Raw genomic sequence first — 20309 nt, forward strand, 5'->3', positions numbered from 1 at the left:
GATAAGGCAATTTTACCTGAGACAATACAATCTGCAACGAAACTATTACAATTACCTCCAGATAAAAGCAAAATAGTGAACCTTTATAGAGTATACTTTTTTTTTTAGTTCTACAAATAACACAGGACTATTCTCTCCCTCTCTCCCTCTTATGAAGTATGTATATGACATATTCATCAATTATAAATGACCACGTTTTTAAAACAATCATATTTAACACATCGTAATGACTACTTTACAGAATTATCATAAACGCATTTTGTCATATCAAAATTAGCCATCTAAATAAAGTTTTAAAAACACATCTGGTGTTAACGTTGTCATGAACGCAGTTCAATTAGCATTCGACTACTTAGGTTGATACGAAAGCTGTTGTTCTTATTTCATCCAAGGATTCTCTTACAAACGAGACTAAAAACTGATGAAAAAGAACAATGAATTCTACAAACAACCAAATACCACAAAATTTGTTCATATTTCTAATGACATTTGAATCATTGTATATAATAATTGGAGTTACAGGAAACGTTTTGGTGATATTGTACAATGTTCGTTGGAACACAGATAAAAATACGACCAGTTGTTTTATTACTAATTTGGCTTTGTCGGATCTTGTCGTTTGTGGGATAACTTTCCCCACGCTTATCACAGATGCGACACGCATTTTGATGGAAAAGACTGACGTATCTTGTGAATTAACCATTTCCATTTTGTGCGCAAGTATATCGCTTTCTATTGTAAATCTCATGATGCTCACAATTGATCGTTACATTTGTATTGCATTACCCCTAAAGTATCCTCACATTGTCACGCAAAGAAAGGTGTCTATAGCTTTGGTTTCAGTGTGGATCACTGGCTTTTTTAATTTTCTTATGATATTTTTCACATCGAAACCTAGCGATGTGCCATTCATATGTGATGTCGACCAAATAGCTGTTTCCGTTGGTACTTTTTCTTTTACTTGTTCCACTTGGTGTTACGATCGTTTTTAATGTGAAAACTGTACAAATTGCTCGAAGTCAAGGTAGAAAAATAGCAGCACAAGCTTCATTATCACAAACAATTAATTCATCGGCTACATCTGATTTGAACTCACGAAAAAAGTTTTCACAACAATTGAAACTTTTCAAAACAATCCGTGCCGTTTTTGGTTGTTTTTTATTCTGTATTACACCATTTCCTGTGATATGTTTTATCGAGTTTGTCATTTGCGATCATAGCTGTATCCCTCTAAACATTCTTGTTGGAACTACGCTTCTGGCTGCATCAAACTCCGTTACAAATGCTTTCATTTATGGAATACGAGATAAGAAATACAGAAGATCTTTCAAGCAAATATTTGCGCGATGCTACAATTTATATGGGTAGTTAATACAGTAAAGAACATTCTAGCATAACATGTGTCTAACAAGAATGGGGTGTTTAAAAAAGATCCCTACTCCATCACTCTCGGAGATTCTGAACTTTATAAATGCTGAACATGGCTATCATTAAACTCAACTACCCGAACTACTATTAAAGTTCTTGCATCTGGTGGAAAACATAGTTCAAAAAACAAATGAATTCACTGATGTACATTCACTTTAGGAGATCCTTGTAGAAATCAAAGCTCAATGCAGTACAAAATATAATTTAAAATGAGTTATATAAAATACTTTCAGATATGTAAATAAAATGTGGATTTCTATCTTGGATTATATTGTTGACTTTGACATGATTAGTGAATAAATTTAACGCTATTATAAAAACAATTGATCATTCGACAACAATCTGCAATGTTGTCATCTTGAAACTTTCTTCAAAAGTAATAAAAGTCACTTTGACGACTGATGCAAACCCTCCTTTTTCAAAGCATTTGCAACACTTCAAATTTATTCCGAACTCTTGAATTTCTCGCAGTGTGAAGGATATTCATCAAATCAGGATACTCATCTCCATCATAACAGCTTTTTTTTGCTCCATTGACCTTCTTCAGCGTCAAGCTTTTCTGAAGTCATGTTATTTGCTTGTAATTTGCGACATAGGTTTGCTTTTTAATAAATACAAAGACCAAAGTCTTTTTCCCTGACTTAAGTTGACTTTTTAAAGAAAACACCTAAAAAATATAACAATACAAAACCAAAAATGTCGAAACGCATTTACTTCATACGTACCTATTAGCAAAAAATTAGAAAAAAATAGCAAATAATAATTTTTATATATATTTAATCAGGTAAACGAAAATTGTTCCCTTTTTTTTCTACCTATGAATAAACGTGAACTAATCCTTCTACAATCTAAAAGAGAATCCATCGCATTCTCTGTTGGTCTTTATACTATCTCTCGTCAATAGCATTCCTTAGAATACTCTTTTCACAATACTCCATCTCTATATACAAAGTTTACAGATTACAATTTAAATCTTCTTGCAAATCTCTTGTGGTGATTGCTTCCTCTTCACTTTAGAAATCAGGTTTCTCATACAAAAAGAAAGAGACAGGTAGTTATTTTTACATATCTTCAGCAACATCATGAACAGTTCCCACTACTATATTCCACGTGAGCCAACGAGCTTCCAAACTGTATATATGATTCATCGAGCTCTTATCGTCATCAACATGCTTGGAATAATTCGTGTTTTCATTGGTCAACGAGTCCTCATCCAAAACCCTCGAGCGTACGCGTAGGTGCTTGAACTACGTCCAATTTCATAAAGCTATTTTTAAACTGGCGTCTGGCGTCGTTGCTCCATCTCTGCCATGCTTGATTTTGTTTCACAGTTAGAAATTTCATTTTCAAGTATTCTTCTACCGCAATCAACGAATTATAATATCTGTGAAAAATATTAGAGCATTGTTTATGCACAAAATATTAAGATACAAAGTTATAGAGAAAAGTAAAATATCTCTAATATTAGCACAAATATTACGAGTGGCGTAACAAAATGTTGATGAGTTTTATAAGCACTTGTCAAAACCAGCTTAAAAAGACAAAAAGCGCGTTTATTGAAAATTTTGAATTATGAAGTCACACTGTCTGACTTCATAGCTCAGTTGGTCAGAGCACTGCACCGGCACCACAGAGGTCATGGGTTCGAATCCCGTTGAGTCACCTGAATTTTTAAGGTTCATGAGAAAATTGCTTAAATTGTCCAACAAAGTGCTAAGATCATATCTTCATTTAATTTCAAACACCGCACTGCATAAAACATTCTTCATATGACATTCCTTTCACGAGAAAACATGAGCCCAAAAAAATTGACCTGCTCACCACTGTGTGACTTCATAGCTCAGTTGGTCAGAGCACTGAGTGTGACTTCATAGCTCAGTTGGTCAGAGCACTGAGTGTGACTTCATAGCTCAGTTGGTCAGAGCACTACATCGGCACCGCAGAGGTTATGGGTTCGAATCCCGTTGAGTCACCTGAATTTTTCAGGTTCATGAGACAATTGCTTAAATTGTCCAGCAAAGTGCGAAGATCATATCTTCATTTAAAATATTTTAATTGTTAAAATATCGTAAAAAAATGTTTTTATGTCAATAATTGTCATCTAAATTAATTTTTAAGAGCGCATCTGTGTTGTGTTAATGCGTTGCCATGATGCACACAGTTCAGCTGGTGTTTGACAACTTAAAGTGAAACTATATAAAGCTGTTCCTTCAATCGTATTAAGAAACGGCAATAAAGTGTGTGCAAAAGAAATGAATCATACAAATGATGAGCAGTCCCAAGCGTTTTTAATATTTGAAGTAACGGGTCAATCATTGTGTGTAATTATTGGAGTTACAGGAAACATTTTTGTCATATTGTACAATGTTCGTTGGAATACAGATAAAAATACAAGCAGCTATTTTGTTATAAGTTTGGCTGTTTCAGATCTTATCGTTTGTGGGATCACTCTTCCGCTGACTATTGTAACAATAACTAAATTTTGATAGGAATAACCAAACTATCTGTTGTACTATGTAAACTGAACTATTCCCTTTGGTACGCGACCATATCGACATCAGTTGTGAATCTTATGATGCTCACAATTGATCGCTACATTTGTATTGCATTACCCCTAAAGTATCCTTACATTGTCACCCAAAGGAAGGTGTCCATGGCCTTGGCTTCAGTATGGATCACTGGTTTTCTTAGTTTTATTATGATGTTTTTCAATACAAAAAGTTCCAAATTACCATTTGAATGTTATCCAAGCAAAGTAGTTGTTTCAATTTGCACTATTTTATTCTTTCTTCTTCCACTTGGTGTTATGATCGTTTTCAATGTGAAAATTGTACGAATTGCTCGAAACCAAGGTCGAAAAATAGCATCACAAGGTTCAAAACTACAAAGAAGTAATTCAACCGCTACAGATGATTTGAGCTCACGAAAAAACTTCACACGACAATTGAAACTCTTCAAAACAATTCGTGTCGTTTTTGGATATTTTTTACTCTGTGTAACACCTTTTCCTGTGATATTGTTCATAGATTATACCATTTGCAATGATGGCTGTATTTCTTTATACGTACTTGAGGTAGCAGCACTTGTGGCTGCAACAAACTCCGTGACAAATGCTTTTATATATGGAATACGTGACAAGAAATACAGAAGATCTTTCAAGCTGCTGTTTGCACGTTGTTGCAATTTATCTGGGTAATTCATAGAAAAGATAAAGAACCTTATTTCGTAACATCAAAAACATCTAATGGTCTCTAAAAGCGACGTTCTAAAGCCAATGTGTAGTGTATAGTAATACGTAGCGTAATACAAAATATAACTTAATAAAATCAGTTGTATAAAATAGGCTTAAATTTTATGAAAAGTACTTAGTTTGTCTTTAATTTATTTTCACTATGACATAACTGGTGAATAAATTGCCTTATCCCTGTTTTATCTGACAAACAATCTTCCAACTGTATTCTCAACTGTAAACAGTCTCTTACCAAGAGAGCAAAGTTCTTTAAGGAATCTTCCTTGATTTTATCTTCCCTGTAAAATTGTGTAGCAATCTATGATGTCATTGTGAAGCTGTCACCTTATTTTGAATTTTGCTTAGTAATACTATAATATGTTTCTTCACGTAATAACAATGTATAAAGTCAATCTCGCGTCATGAATATGAATAACTATTTTATGATTAAACAGTGATTACCTTTTAACCAATTTACTTGCTAATTTTGATCTCTTTTGCATATCTTCAAAGTCATGTCTCTCACGTTGAAATAGACGAAGTCGCCATATTGATGGATGCTGGTGAAATGGTTTGGCAATGTAAACTGTCTGAAGGTTTATATTAAACAACATGACCAAAAACCAAGACTTTGGGACAGGTGATTAATGATTTTACAACTATGAACATTCTCATGTTATCGACGATTGGTCTTGAACCTGAAACAGTAACAAATGTGAGAGGGAAAATAAAGATAATAACTGGTGTCTTCTTCAAAACCTTAACCCTGCTTGTCCTGTAATACATAAAATCGACACCACGGTTGTCTTCACTCCATCCCACAAACCTTTGCAAACCATCAATATGTTTACGAGGAACGTTTGGACTAAGCATCCTTAATCAGCATTAAAGATAATACGCCTTATTTCAACATTTCATTTTCCTTGCCAGTCGAGTGTAGAAATTGCGTTAACTTGTTTCGTTGACTTTTCAGCACTTGAGTTCTTCACAGTTCTGGTGAGTGGAAAACGTTAATGGCCGGAAGTTTCCGCTTTACAGTTGATTAAAATGACATTACCTCGAGGGCAAGTTTACCAAGCCAGTTGTTAATAGCTATCTTCTTCGACTGTTACATCGTCAATACTTAAGACACAAGTAAATCTTTCGCTATTTTCTTCACATTCTAGAAGTTTGTTATTTTAAGCTTTAGCTTATTCCATCCTTCCATTTTATATCTTGTTGTGTTGACAGTCTTTTCTTCACAAAGGTCACGTCTTACCACTAACTTGTGAAAACTTTTTATGAACCATCGAAAACTTTGACGACAGTAAAACTACCATATGTATTTGCAAAGCAAATTCATACATATGTTCAGTGAATAAATTAAAACACAGACTTCACAATTAAATAGCTTTATTCTTTTCTTTATTCCCTCGCTGACCATGAACAATACACGCTTTGAACACCGTAAATGGTAGTCAAAATTCACTAAAAACGAGTAAATACAACTTGAATACAAATTTAAGGGCCTGTTCACATGAGCCCGGTAGCCGGGATTCAGCGAAGCGTTAAATCATTTTGGCAAATGGAAAAGATTAAATACTTCACGACAAGGTAAAAACTTGTTTGAGCAATTTCTTTATGCTCTGACTTTGCAAATTTACAAAATCTTTAAAATGAAAACAAATGATTGTGCATGATTTGAAAATTACAACTACGCTTAAGAAAAGTTTTGCGCTTAAAATTTTGCTCCTTTCGATGACTCCAAATCATTTCCGCCTCTCTGAACTCCAGTTAACGCGGACTCATGGAATCAGCTTCTATGATGCTATAATTTTGAAAGCGATTGTAACTTTCGGGTCACAAGAAGATATAAATAAAATTTATAATTTATGTAATAAAATCTTCGAAACAGTTTATTCATATCAATTTTCGTTCTCAAGATATTGTGGTTTATGCACTGTACGCTTTACACAGCATGTGACGTCACATTGCATAACGGAAATTTGAAATAGCAGGTACATTTGCTGATATTTTACTTCAACAGAGTTGAATTCCCTTCATTCTCTCCCTAATGGTATTAAGTATTGCTTGATCATTTCAACGAAACCAAAGGATGCTTAAAACTTTGTTAAATGCAAATTGATGTAAAAATTTGTGTAAAGCGAATTATAAAAACTTCAATATCTTGAGAATGAGAAGCAATGTACGTACACTGTTTGAGAAAATACGCTGTCATTTTCAAAATCCTTTTGAGTGAAAATATAATTTAAATAGCAAAATTTTGAGTCGTATGCCTTGAAATTATCATTGATGCTAATTTATAGTGAACTATACACACGCAATAGGTTATACTGAGGGTAAAGGGGGTATACTTAGGGGATTATAATCAGTAGAAAGGGTATTTAAGAATATATAATTAATTGAAAACAAAAAACTTACAGGACCATGATTAAACAAAACTTTGATACCAGTCGATGGAGGAGGTTGTCGTACTTTGAATCTACAGATATCAATACCAATGTTCCTTAATATCACCGAATGTACATACGTGTGACCTTCTTTAAGTACCCCCATGTCCACCTCAGGTGGAGAAAGCTCAAAACCTCTTGTGTCGTTCTTTCCAATAACAGAAGCAGTTTGAACTTTACGTCGGACAGGATCCTCTATCTTTAAAAACTGATATCCCAGAGAAGAATAAGAGATAAAAAGGATCAAGGCAACAACATAAAATGGAATTATAAAATATAGGTTTCTGATTGATAGAAAAAATTAGTTTCTCTTTGTCCTTTACAAACACTGATGATTTTAAAGATTTTTCAAAAGAAAATGTAACGTATTTTCATATTTTATATATCTGTCCTTCATTTTATCTTATTTAATTCAGTTGAAAATAATTTAAGTCGATATGAAAATTGAAATGAAATTTCACAATTGTAACAATAGAAAACCAAACATGTCAAAATGCGTTTGCTTGAATCGTACCCAATTGGCAAAAAATTAGAGAAAAACAGCAAATATTAAGTCTTTATATATATTTATTGAGATAAATAAAAATTCTTCATATTTTTTTCTATACCTGTGAATAAACGTGAACTAATCCTTCTACAATCAAACTGAGAATCCACGGCATTCCCTGTTGTCCTTGTACTATCCCTCTTCAACAGCATTCCTTAGAGTACTCTTCTCACAATACTCTATATGTGTATACAAAGCTTGCAGAGTACACATTGAATCTTCTTGCAAGTTTCTTGTGGTGATTGCTTCCTCTTCACTTTCGAAATCAGATTCCTCGTCCTAAAGAAAAGTCTCAGGCAGTTATTTTTACATATTTTCAGCAACATCATGAACAGTTCCCACTACTATATTCCACGTGAGCCAACGAGCTTCCAAAATGTATATACGATTCAATGATTGTTCTTTTAAACATATCTTCCGTAGACTCCTTCTTACTAACGGATTGTTTCTGTATATGAGCATCGTCCTTGTTAGAGCTTTTATTGTCGTCGACATGCTTGGAATCATTCGTGTTTTCATTGGTCAACGAGTCCTCATCCAAAACCCTCGAGCGTACGATATGTGCATGAGCTACGTTCAATTTCATAAAGCTACATTTAAACTGGCGTCGTTGTTCCTTCTCTGCCATGCTTGATTTTGTTTCACAGTTAGAATTTCATTTTCAAGTATTCTTCTACCGCAATCGACGAATTATAATATCTGTGAAAAATATTAGAGCATAATTTATGCACAAAATATTAAGATACAAAGTTATGGAAAAAATTAAAAAAATCACTAACATTGTCACAAATATTACGAGTGGCGTAACAAAGTGTTGACGAGTTTAATAAGCACTTCTCAAAACAATCTTAAGAAGACAAAGTACGTTTAAAAAATATATGGTTGAAAGTTTGGTAAACGCACCTATAAGCACCAATTTCAGAGCTCCATCGCTTGAGAATTAATCTCAGCATGCATGTGTAATCAACTGCACCAACTCTCCAAGTTCATTATCATGACAATGACGAACTGTATGTATTAGTACCGATTATGGAGTAATAAGAGCGCTCAGTCATAAATTTTCAGATTATTAATCTGCGCATGCGCAGTGTGCTTGAGCATGCGCTGTCGACTTGAGCAGCTGCCGAAGTTCATGTTCATGGCAACGATCAACTGCATCTACTAGTACCGATTTTGGAGTTATAGAATGCTTAGTAACAATTTAATATAGAAATCATCTGCGCATGCACTCGAGCATGTTAGTCCACTCGACTAACCGTTCATAGTCATGGCAACAACTATAGCATCACAAACAAGATACAACTATTCTTTCTTTTTTTGATGCATTTATATTTCATTCGTGAATTTTTAAGCCTGAAACGTAAACATTTATAAAATATAAATGAATGCACTTTAAAATACTTCTTTAAAAATATTGTTATTTTCAAACGACGACAAGTCCATCTAAATAAACTTTTAAAAACACATCTTGTGTTCAAAATATCAGGATAAACGTAGCTCAATATTGTTTAACACGCTGGTCGCACGACAAACAAGAGCTCTAAAAACACAAAATTTTGTCGCGTGATCTCCTTCGTAAAACGCGGGCAATAAATTATATAACTCTATTGAAAGAAGTTTATTTGTCGGAGTTAAAAAATAATTCTACAATCATAGTTTCGTCTTTTTAATTTTGATGATATGCATATTTACAAAACATTTAGTATTTATACATATTTCGTAACACGTAAACAACAGTAAACATTTCTGAAATTGCGAATTGCGAAAAATTTCTCAAACTGTCCTAATTTCGTTGAATTGTCACATTGGGAGTGTAGAGGTAGTAATGATGTGTCAGCGTTAACTCATTACACAGTTGGACATTTATCTTCGTATGCACAATATGCAAAAAATGATTCTAACATCTCTACACGAAGTCATATCATGTTCTTATAGCTACGAGACTTTATTTTTAGTGTTAATATTTAGTTCTAAAGATAGCAAATACCATAGTGAATGGTAAAAGTAATAAGGTAGTAGTTCTTAACAGACAGTTTTAAGTAAAGACCACTAACCCAATAGTTCTAAAGAAATTTTATGAAATTATGTTTTCAATTAATCGCTGTTTTGAGCGTCATCTCCTTTGGTGATGAAGTACACTCTTTCTTGGCATTATAAATATTAGTAGATTTTATATTTTCATTTATATATTTTCATCGCAAATACCATAGTGAACGATAAAAGTAATAGTTGATTGTTCTTAAAAGAACTGTTTTAAGTAAAGAGCACTAAACCAATAGTTCTAAATTAAACGACATGATGCACTTCGGCAGACTACACCTCAAGTGTCAACGTCTGCTAAATGATATTTTACAATCTACCGATATTTATAATGCCATGTCCAAAAGCGAAGATGACGCTTAAAACAGGGATAAATTAAAACATAATCCTTTTGTCGGCGGAGGACGGGATTGGTTAACTTAATTAAAACATCTTTCATGACGCTTAACTGAAAAAATGAACGGTATTTCTTAATGATTCTAAAATTGTCGTCTGAATAAGAATCAGCTCAATACGTTGACACCTTAGGAGTAGTCGGCTCACATGCATCATGTCGTTTAATTTAGAACTATTGGGTTAGTGCTCTTTTCTAAAACAGTTCTTTTAAGAACTATCAACTTATTATATTACTTTTACCATTCACAATGGTATTTTCTATCTTTAAAATATTTTCAGATTTGTTACCACGACAAAGTCTCTATTTTATTGTTAATATATACTTTACTTTTTCAACGATTGCTTGTAATAACTAAAGAAACCTCGAACTCGGGAAACAGCTATTTAGTTATATGAACAAAAACAAATATATCTTACTTTAACATATTTTCACTAAAAGCCACAGGGGTTTGCAACAAGACATTTCCATTAAGATAGTATAAACAACCTGTAGAGAAACTTTTGCATGTGCGCCTCTACATTGTTAAAAATTAGAAAATTTCATAAGTTATTAATTTTTCATAGCAATAACCAAAACCCCATGAATAATATATCCATCGTGTCGTTTTTAACACACTGACATTACACTCGAAAGTTTTCAACTTGAAACTCTACATTTTAAAATAATTTTACTTAAAATGCTCAGTTGTCAAATATCGTAAAACAATGTTTTATGTCATTATTTGTCATCTAAATGAACTTTTAAGGACACATCTGCGTTGTTTGATGCGTTGCCATGATGCGCACAGTTCAGCTGGTGTTTGACAACTTAAAGTGAAACTATATGTCATAAGGATATTAATTTTAAGGATCTATGTTGGATTAATGTATTATATATATACTCTGATGATGGCTTTGGAATAAAGTGAAACTATATAAAGCTGTTCCTTCAATCGTATTAAGAGACGGCAATAAAGAGTGTGCAAAAGAAATGAATCATACAAATGATGAGCAGTCCCAAGCGTTTTAATATTTGAAGTAACGGGTCAATCATTGTGTGTAATTATTGGAGTTACAGGAAACATTTTGTGATATTGTACAATGTTCGTTGGAATACAGATAAAAATACAAGCAGCTATTTTGTTATAAGTTTGGCTGTTTCAGATCTTATCGTTTGTGGGATCACTCTTCCGCTGACTATTGTAACAATAACTAAATTTTGATAGGAATAACCAAACTATCTGTTGTACTATGTAAACTGAACTATTCCCTTTGGTACGCGACCATATCGACATCAGTTGTGAATCTTATGATGCTCACAATTGATCGCTACATTTGTATTGCATTACCCCTAAAGTATCCTTACATTGTCACCCAAAGGAAGGTGTCCATGGCTTTGGCTTCAGTATGGATCACTGGCTTTCTTAGTTTTATTATGATGTTTTTCAATACAAAAAGTTCCAAATTACCATTTGAATGTTATCCAAGCAAAGTAGTTGTTTCAATTTGCACTATTTTATTCTTTCTTCTTCCACTTGGTGTTATGATCGTTTTCAATGTGAAAATTGTACGAATTGCTCGAAACCAAGGTCAAAAAATAGCATCAGAAGGTTCAAAACTACAAAGAAGTAATTCAACCGCTACAGATGATTTGAGCTCACGAAAAAACTTCACACGACAATTGAAACTCTTCAAAACAATTCGTGTCGTTTTTGGATATTTTTTACTCTGTGTAACACCTTTTCCTGTGATATTGTTCATAGATTATACCATTTGTAATGATGGCTGTATTTCTTTAAACGTAGTTCATATAGCAGCACTTGTGGCTGCAACAAACTCCGTGACAAATGCTTTTATATATGGAATACGTGACAAGAAATACAGAAGATCTTTCAAGCTGCTGTTTGCACGTTGTTGCAATTTATCTGGGTAATTCATAGAAAAGATAAAGAACCTTATTTCGTAACATCAAAAACATCTAATGGTCTCTAAAAGCGACGTTCTAAAGCCAATGTGTAGTGTATAGTAATACGTAGCGTAATACAAAATATAACTTAATAAAATCAGTTGTATAAAATAGGCTTAAATTTTATGAAAGTACTTAGTTTGTCTTTAATTTATTTTCACTATGACATAACTGGTGAATAAATTGCCTTATCCCTGTTTTATCTGACAAACAATCTTCCAACTGTATTCTCAACTGTAAACAGTCTCTTACCAGAGAGCAAAGTTCTTTAAGGAATCTTCCTTGATTTTATCTTCCCTGTAAAATTGTGTAGCAATCTATGATGTCATTGTGAAGCTGTCACCTTATTTTGAATTTTGCTTAGTAATACTATAATATGTTTCTTCACGTAATAACAATGTATAAAGTCAATCTCGCGTCATGAATATGAATAACTATTTTATGATTAAACAGTGATTACCTTTTTAACCAATTTACTTGCTAATTTTGATCTCTTTTTGCATATCTTCAAAGTCATGTCTCTCACGTTGAAATAGACGAAGTCGCCATATTGATGGATGCTGGTGAAATGGTTTGGCAATGTAAACTGTCTGAAGGTTTATATTAAACAACATGACCAAAAACCAAGACTTTGGGACAGGTGATTAATGATTTTACAACTATGAACATTCTCATGTTATCGACGATTGGTCTTGAACCTGAAACAGTAACAAATGTGAGAGGGAAAATAAAGATAATAACTGGTGTCTTCTTCAAAACCTTAACCCTGCTTGTCCTGTAATACATAAAAATCGACACCACGGTTGTCTTCACTCCATCCCACAAACCTTTGCAAACCATCAATATGTTTACGAGGAACGTTTGGACTAAGCATCCTTAATCAGCATTAAAGATAATACGCCTTATTTCAACATTTCATTTTCTTTGCCAGTCGAGTGTAGAAATTGCGTTAACTTGTTTCGTTGACTTTTCAGCACTTGAGTTCTTCACAGTTCTGGTGAGTGGAAAACGTTAATGGCCGGAAGTTTCCGCTTTACAGTTGATTAAAATGACATTACCTCGAGGGCAAGTTTACCAAGCCAGTTGTTAATAGCTATCTTCTTCGACTGTTACATCGTCAATACTTAAGACACAAGTAAATCTTTCGCTATTTTCTTCACATTCTAGAAGTTTGTTATTTTAAGCTTTAGCTTATTCCATCCTTCCATTTTATATCTTGTTGTGTTGACAGTCTTTTCTTCACAAAGGTCACGTCTTACCACTAACTTGTGAAAACTTTTTATGAACCATCGAAAACTTTGACGACAGTAAAACTACCATATGTATTTGCAAAGCAAATTCATACATATGTTCAGTGAATAAATTAAAACACAGACTTCACAATTAAATAGCTTTATTCTTTTCTTTATTCCCTCGCTGACCATGAACAATACACGCTTTGAACACCGTAAATGGTAGTCAAAATTCACTAAAAACGAGTAAATACAACTTGAATACAAATTTAAGGGCCTGTTCACATGAGCCCGGTAGCCGGGATTCAGCGAAGCGTTAAATCATTTTGGCAAATGGAAAGATTAAATACTTCACGACAAAAAACTTGTTTGAGCAATTTCTTTATGCTCTGACTTTGCAAATTTACAAAATCTTTAAAATGAAAACAAATGATTGTGCATGATTTGAAAATTACAACTACGCTTAAGAAAAGTTTTGCGCTTAAAATTTTTGCTCCTTTCGATGACTCCAAATCATTTCCGCCTCTCTGAACTCCAGTTACCGCGGGCTCATGTAATCATCTTCTATGATGCTATAATTTTGAAAGCGATTGTAACTTTCGGGTCACAAGAAGATATAAATAAAATTTATAATTTATGTAATAAAATCTTCGAAACAGTTTATTCATATCAATTTTCGTTCTCAAGATATTGTGGTTTATGCACTGTACGCTTTACACAGCATGTGACGTCACATTGCATAACGGAAATTTGAAATAGCAGGTACATTTGCTGATATTTTACTTCAACAGAGTTGAATTCCCTTCATTCTCTCCCTAATGGTATTAAGTATTGCTTGATCATTTCAACGAAACCAAAGGATGCTTAAAACTTTGTTAAATGCAAATTGATGTAAAAATTTGTGTAAAGCGAATTATAAAAACTTCAATATCTTGAGAATGAGAAGCAATGTACGTACACTGTTTGAGAAAATACGCTGTCATTTTCAAAATCCTTTTGAGTGAAAATATAATTTAAATAGCAAAATTTTGAGTCGTATGCCTTGAAATTATCATTGATGCTAATTTATAGTGAACTATACACACGCAATAGGTTATACTGAGGGTAAAGGGGGTATACTTAGGGGATTATAATCAGTAGAAAGGGTATTTAAGAATATATAATTAATTGAAAACAAAAAACTTACAGGACCATGATTAAACAAAACTTTGATACCAGTCGATGGAGGAGGTTGTCGTACTTTGAATCTACAGATATCAATACCAATGTTCCTTAATATCACCGAATGTACATACGTGTGACCTTCTTTAAGTACCCCATGTCCACCTCAGGTGGAGAAAGCTCAAAACCTCTTGTGTCGTTCTTTCCAATAACAGAAGCAGTTTGAACTTTACGTCGGACAGGATCCTCTATCTTTAAAACTGATATCCCAGAGAAGAATAAGATAAAAAGGATCAAGGCAACAACATAAAATGGAATTATAAAATATGGTTTCTGATTGATAGAAAAAATTAGTTTCTCCATGTCTTTTTACAAACACTGATGATTTTAAAGATTTTTCAAAAGAAAATGTAACGTATTTTCAAATTTTATATATCTGTCCTTCATTTTATCTTATTTAATTCAGTTGAAAATAATTTAAGTCGATATGAAAATTGAAATGAAATTTCACAATTGTAACAATAGAAAACCAAACATGTCAAAATGCGTTTGCTTGAATCGTACCCAATTGGCAAAAAATTAGAGAAAAACAGCAAATATTAAGTCTTTATATATATTTATTGAGATAAATAAAAATTCTTCATATTTTTTTCTATACCTGTGAATAAACGTGAACTAATCCTTCTACAATCAAACTGAGAATCCACGGCATTCCCTGTTGTCCTTGTACTATCCCTCTTCAACAGCATTCCTTAGAGTACTCTTCTCACAATACTCTATATGTGTATACAAAGCTTGCAGAGTACACATTGAATCTTCTTGCAAGTTTCTTGTGGTGATTGCTTCCTCTTCACTTTCGAAATCAGATTCCTCGTCCTAAAGAAAAGTCTCAGGCAGTTATTTTACATATTTTCAGCAACATCATGAACAGTTCCACTACTATATTCCACGTGAGCCAACGAGCTTCCAAAATGTATATACGATTCAATGATTGTTCTTTTAAACATATCTTCCGTAGACTCCTTCTTACTAACGGATTGTTTCTGTATATGAGCATCGTCCTTGTTAGAGCTTTTATTGTCGTCGACATGCTTGGAATCATTCGTGTTTTCATTGGTCAACGAGTCCTCATCCAAAACCCTCGAGCGTACGATATGTGCATGAGCTACGTTCAATTTCATAAAGCTACATTTAAACTGGCGTCGTTGTTCCTTCTCTGCCATGCTTGATTTTGTTTCACAGTTAGAATTTCATTTTCAAGTATTCTTCTACCGCAATCGACGAATTATAATATCTGTGAAAAATATTAGAGCATAATTTATGCACAAAATATTAAGATACAAAGTTATGGAAAAAATTAAAAAAATCACTAACATTGTCACAAATATTACGAGTGGCGTAACAAAGTGTTGACGAGTTTAATAAGCACTTCTCAAAACAATCTTAAGAAGACAAAGTACGTTTAAAAAATATATGGTTGAAAGTTTGGTAAACGCACCTATAAGCACCAATTTCAGAGCTCCATCGCTTGAGAATTAATCTCAGCATGCATGTGTAATCAACTGCACCAACTCTCCAAGTTCATTATCATGACAATGACGAACTGTATGTATTAGTACCGATTATGGAGTAATAAGAGCGCTCAGTCATAAATTTTCAGATTATTAATCTGCGCATGCGCAGTGTGCTTGAGCATGCGCTGTCGACTTGAGCAGCTGCCGAAGTTCATGTTCATGGCAACGATCAACTGCATCTACTAGTACCGATTTTGGAGTTATAGAATGCTTAGTAACAATTTAATATAGAAATCATCTGCGCATGCACTCGAGCATGTTAGTCCACTCGACTAACCGTTCATAGTCATGGCAACAACTATAGCATCACAAACAAGATACAACTATTCTTTCTTTTTTTGATGCATTTATATTTCATTCGTGAATTTTTAAGCCTGAAACGTAAACATTTATAAAATATAAATGAATGCACTTTAAAATACTTCTTTAAAAATATTGTTATTTTCAAACGACGACAAGTCCATCTAAATAAACTTTTAAAAACACATCTTGTGTTCAAAATATCAGGATAAACGTAGCTCAATATTGTTTAACACGCTGGTCGCACGACAAACAAGAGCTCTAAAAACACAAAATTTTGTCGCGTGATCTCCTTCGTAAAACGCGGGCAATAAATTATATAACTCTATTGAAAGAAGTTTATTTGTCGGAGTTAAAAAATAATTCTACAATCATAGTTTCGTCTTTTTAATTTTGATGATATGCATATTTACAAAACATTTAGTATTTATACATATTTCGTAACACGTAAACAACAGTAAACATTTCTGAAATTGCGAATTGCGAAAAATTTCTCAAACTGTCCTAATTTCGTTGAATTGTCACATTGGGAGTGTAGAGGTAGTAATGATGTGTCAGCGTTAACTCATTACACAGTTGGACATTTATCTTCGTATGCACAATATGCAAAAAATGATTCTAACATCTCTACACGAAGTCATATCATGTTCTTATAGCTACGAGACTTTATTTTTAGTGTTAATATTTAGTTCTAAAGATAGCAAATACCATAGTGAATGGTAAAAGTAATAAGGTAGTAGTTCTTAACAGACAGTTTTAAGTAAAGACCACTAACCCAATAGTTCTAAAAGAAATTTTATGAAATTATGTTTTCAATTAATCGCTGTTTTGAGCGTCATCTCTCCTTTTGGTGATGAAGTACACTCTTTCTTGGCATTATAAATATTAGTAGATTTTATATTTTCATTTTATATATTTTCATCGCAAATACCATAGTGAACGATAAAAGTAATAAGTTGATTGTTCTTAAAAGAACTGTTTTAAGTAAAGAGCACTAAACCAATAGTTCTAAATTAAACGACATGATGCACTTCGGCAGACTACACCTCAAGTGTCAACGTCTGCTAAATGATATTTTACAATCTACCGATATTTATAATGCCATGTCCAAAAGCGAAGATGACGCTTAAAACAGGGATAAATTAAAAACATAATCCTTTTGTCGGCGGAGGACGGGATTGGTTAACTTAATTAAAACATCTTTCATGACGCTTAACTGAAAAAATGAACGGTATTTCTTAATGATTCTAAAATTGTCGTCTGAATAAGAATCAGCTCAATACGTTGACACCTTAGGAGTAGTCGGCTCACATGCATCATGTCGTTTAATTTAGAACTATTGGGTTAGTGCTCTTTTCTAAAAACAGTTCTTTTAAGAACTATCAACTTATTATATTACTTTTACCATTCACAATGGTATTTTCTATCTTTAAAAATATTTTCAGATTTGTTACCACGACAAAGTCTCTATTTTATTGTTAATATATACTTTACTTTTTCAACGATTGCTTGTAATAACTAAAGAAAACCTCGAACTCGGGAAACAGCTATTTAGTTATATGAACAAAAACAGAAAATATATCTTACTTTAACATATTTTCACTAAAAAAGCCACAGGGGGTTTGCAACAAGACATTTCCATTAAGATAGTATAAACAACCTGTAGAGAAACTTTTGCATGTGCGCCTCTACATTGTTAAAAATTAGAAAATTTCATAAGTTATTAATTTTTCATAGCAATAACCAAAACCCCATGAATAATATATCCATCGTGTCGTTTTTAACACACTGACATTACACACTCGAAAGTTTTCAACTTGAAACTCTACATTTTAAAATAATTTTACTTAAAATGCTTTAATTGTCAAAATATCGTAAAACAATGTTTTTATGTCATTATTTGTCATCTAAATGAACTTTTAAGGACACATCTGCGTTGTTTTGATGCGTTGCCATGATGCGCACAGTTCAGCTGGTGTTTGACAACTTAAAGTGAAACTATATTCATCCTTAAGGATATTAATCCTTAAGGACTATATTAAGGATTAATGTATTATATATATACTCTGATGATGGCTTTGGAATAAAGTGAAACTATATAAAGCTGTTCCTTCAATCGTACTAAGAGACGGCAATAAAGAGTGTGCAAAAGAAATGAATCATACAAATGATGAGCAGTCCCAAGCGTTTTTAGTATTTGAAGTAACGGGTCAATCATTGTGTGTAATTATTGGAGTTACAGGAAACATTTTTGTGATATTGTACAATGTTCGTTGGAATACAGATAAAAATGCAAGCAGCTATTTTATTATAAGTTTGGCTGTTTCAGATCTTATCGTTTGTGGGATCACTCTTCCGCTGACTATCGTAACAGTAACTAAATTTTTGATAGGAATAACCAAACTATCTGTTGTACTATGTAAACTGAACTATTCCCTTTGGTACGCGACCATATCGACATCAGTTGTGAATCTTATGATGCTCACAATTGATCGTTACATTTGTATTGCATTACCCTAAAGTATCCTCACATTGTCACCCAAAGGAAGGTGTCCATGGCTTTGGCTTCAGTATGGATCACTGGCTTTCTTAGTTTTATTATGATGTTTTTCAATACAAAAAGTTCCAAATTACCATTTGAATGTTATCCAAGCAAAGTAGTTGTTTCAATTTGCACTATTTTATTCTTTCTTCTTCCACTTGGTGTTATGATCGTTTTCAATGTGAAAATTGTACGAATTGCTCGAAACCAAGGTCAAAAAATAGCATCAGAAGGTTCAAAACTACAAAGAAGTAATTCAACCGCTACAGATGATTTGAGCTCACGAAAAAACTTCACACGACAATTGAAACTCTTCAAAACAATTCGTGTCGTTTTTGGATATTTTTTACTCTGTGTAACACCTTTTCCTGTGATATTGTTCATAGATTATACCATTTGTAATGATGGCTGTATTTCTTTAAACGTAGTTCATATAACAGCACTTGTGGCTGCAACAAACTCCGTGACAAATGCTTTTATATATGGAATACGTGACAAGAAATACAGAAGATCTTTCAAGCTGCTGTTTGCACGTTGTTGCAATTTATCTGGGTAATTCATAGAAAAGATAAAGAACCTTATTTCGTAACATCAAAAACATCTAATGGTCTCTAAAAGCGACGTTCTAAAGCCAATGTGTAGTGTATAGTAATACGTAGCGTAATACAAAATATAACTTAATAAAATCAGTTGTATAAAATAGGCTTAAATTTTATGAAAGGTGCTTAGTTTGTCTTTAATTTATGTTCACTATGACATAACTGGTGAATAAATTGCCTTATCCCTGTTTTATCTGACAAACAATCTTCCAACTGTATTCTCAACTGTAAACAGTCTCTTACCCAGAGAGCAAAGTTCTTTAAGGAATCTTCCTTGATTTTATCTTCCCTGTAAAATTGTGTAGCAAGCTATGATGTCATTGTGAAGCTGTCACCTTATTTTGAATTTTGCTTAGTAATACTATAATATGTTTCTTCACGTAATAACAATGTATAAAGTCAATCTCGCGTCATGAATATGAATAACTATTTTATGATTAAACAGTGATTACCTTTTTAACCAATTTACTTGCTAATTTTGATCTCTTTTTGCATATCTTCAAAGTCATGTCTCTCACGTTGAAATAGACGAAGTCGCCATATTGATGGATGCTGGTGAAATGGTTTGGCAATGTAAACTGTCTGAAGGTTTATATTAAACAACATGATCAAAAACCAAGACTTTGGGACAGGTGATTAATGATTTTACAACTATGAACATTCTCATGTTATCGACGATTGGTCTTGAACCTGAAACAGTAACAAATGTGAGAGGGAAAATAAAGATAATAACTGGTGTCTTCTTCAAAACCTTAACCCTGCTTGTCCTGTAATACATAAAAATCGACACCACGGTTGTCTTCACTCCATCCCACAAACCTTTGCAAACCATCAATATGTTTACGAGGAACGTTTGGACTAAGCAT

General features: G+C 33.1%; 3 protein-coding genes, 2 long non-coding RNA genes and 1 pseudogene across 5 annotated transcripts; 4 read left to right on the forward strand and 2 right to left on the reverse strand.

The window, feature by feature from the left end:
* The first annotated feature begins 482 nt into the window (after positions 1-482).
* Positions 483-1368, forward strand: LOC124441016 (histamine H2 receptor-like). Its single transcript, XM_046991435.1, has 2 exons — positions 483-973; positions 1221-1368. Exons 1-2 carry the CDS (start codon positions 483-485, stop codon positions 1366-1368), a joined length of 639 nt encoding a protein of 212 aa, XP_046847391.1.
* A 2545-nt stretch (positions 1369-3913) lies between these two features.
* Positions 3914-4722, forward strand: LOC124441017 (histamine H2 receptor-like; the record flags this gene model as incomplete). The annotated part of the gene is made up of 1 exon (XM_046991436.1): positions 3914-4722. A coding segment is annotated over one exon (711 nt), but the record flags the coding sequence as incomplete, so codon positions are not given.
* Positions 4723-6032: 1310 nt separating this feature from the next.
* Positions 6033-7216, reverse strand: LOC124441835. The gene is made up of 2 exons (XR_006947007.1): positions 7079-7216; positions 6033-6124 (listed from the first exon to the last, which is right to left on the reverse strand). It is a non-coding gene; the product is annotated as an uncharacterized LOC124441835 (long non-coding RNA).
* Positions 7217-11291: 4075 nt separating this feature from the next.
* LOC124441018 (histamine H2 receptor-like) lies at positions 11292-12167 on the forward strand (the record flags this gene model as incomplete). Its single annotated transcript, XM_046991437.1, has 1 exon — positions 11292-12167. A coding segment is annotated over one exon (711 nt), but the record flags the coding sequence as incomplete, so codon positions are not given.
* Positions 12168-13411: 1244 nt separating this feature from the next.
* On the reverse strand, positions 13412-14518 carry LOC124441190. The gene is made up of 2 exons (XR_006946901.1): positions 14454-14518; positions 13412-13503 (listed from the first exon to the last, which is right to left on the reverse strand). It is a non-coding gene; the product is annotated as an uncharacterized LOC124441190 (long non-coding RNA).
* Positions 14519-18300: 3782 nt separating this feature from the next.
* Positions 18301-19568, forward strand: LOC124442276 (annotated as a pseudogene).
* The last annotated feature ends 741 nt before the right edge of the window (positions 19569-20309 follow it).

This window comes from Xenia sp. Carnegie-2017, unplaced genomic scaffold, assembly GCF_021976095.1.
Source record: "Xenia sp. Carnegie-2017 unplaced genomic scaffold, XeniaSp_v1 HiC_scaffold_20, whole genome shotgun sequence".
Lineage (NCBI taxonomy): Eukaryota > Metazoa > Cnidaria > Anthozoa > Malacalcyonacea > Xeniidae > Xenia > Xenia sp. Carnegie-2017.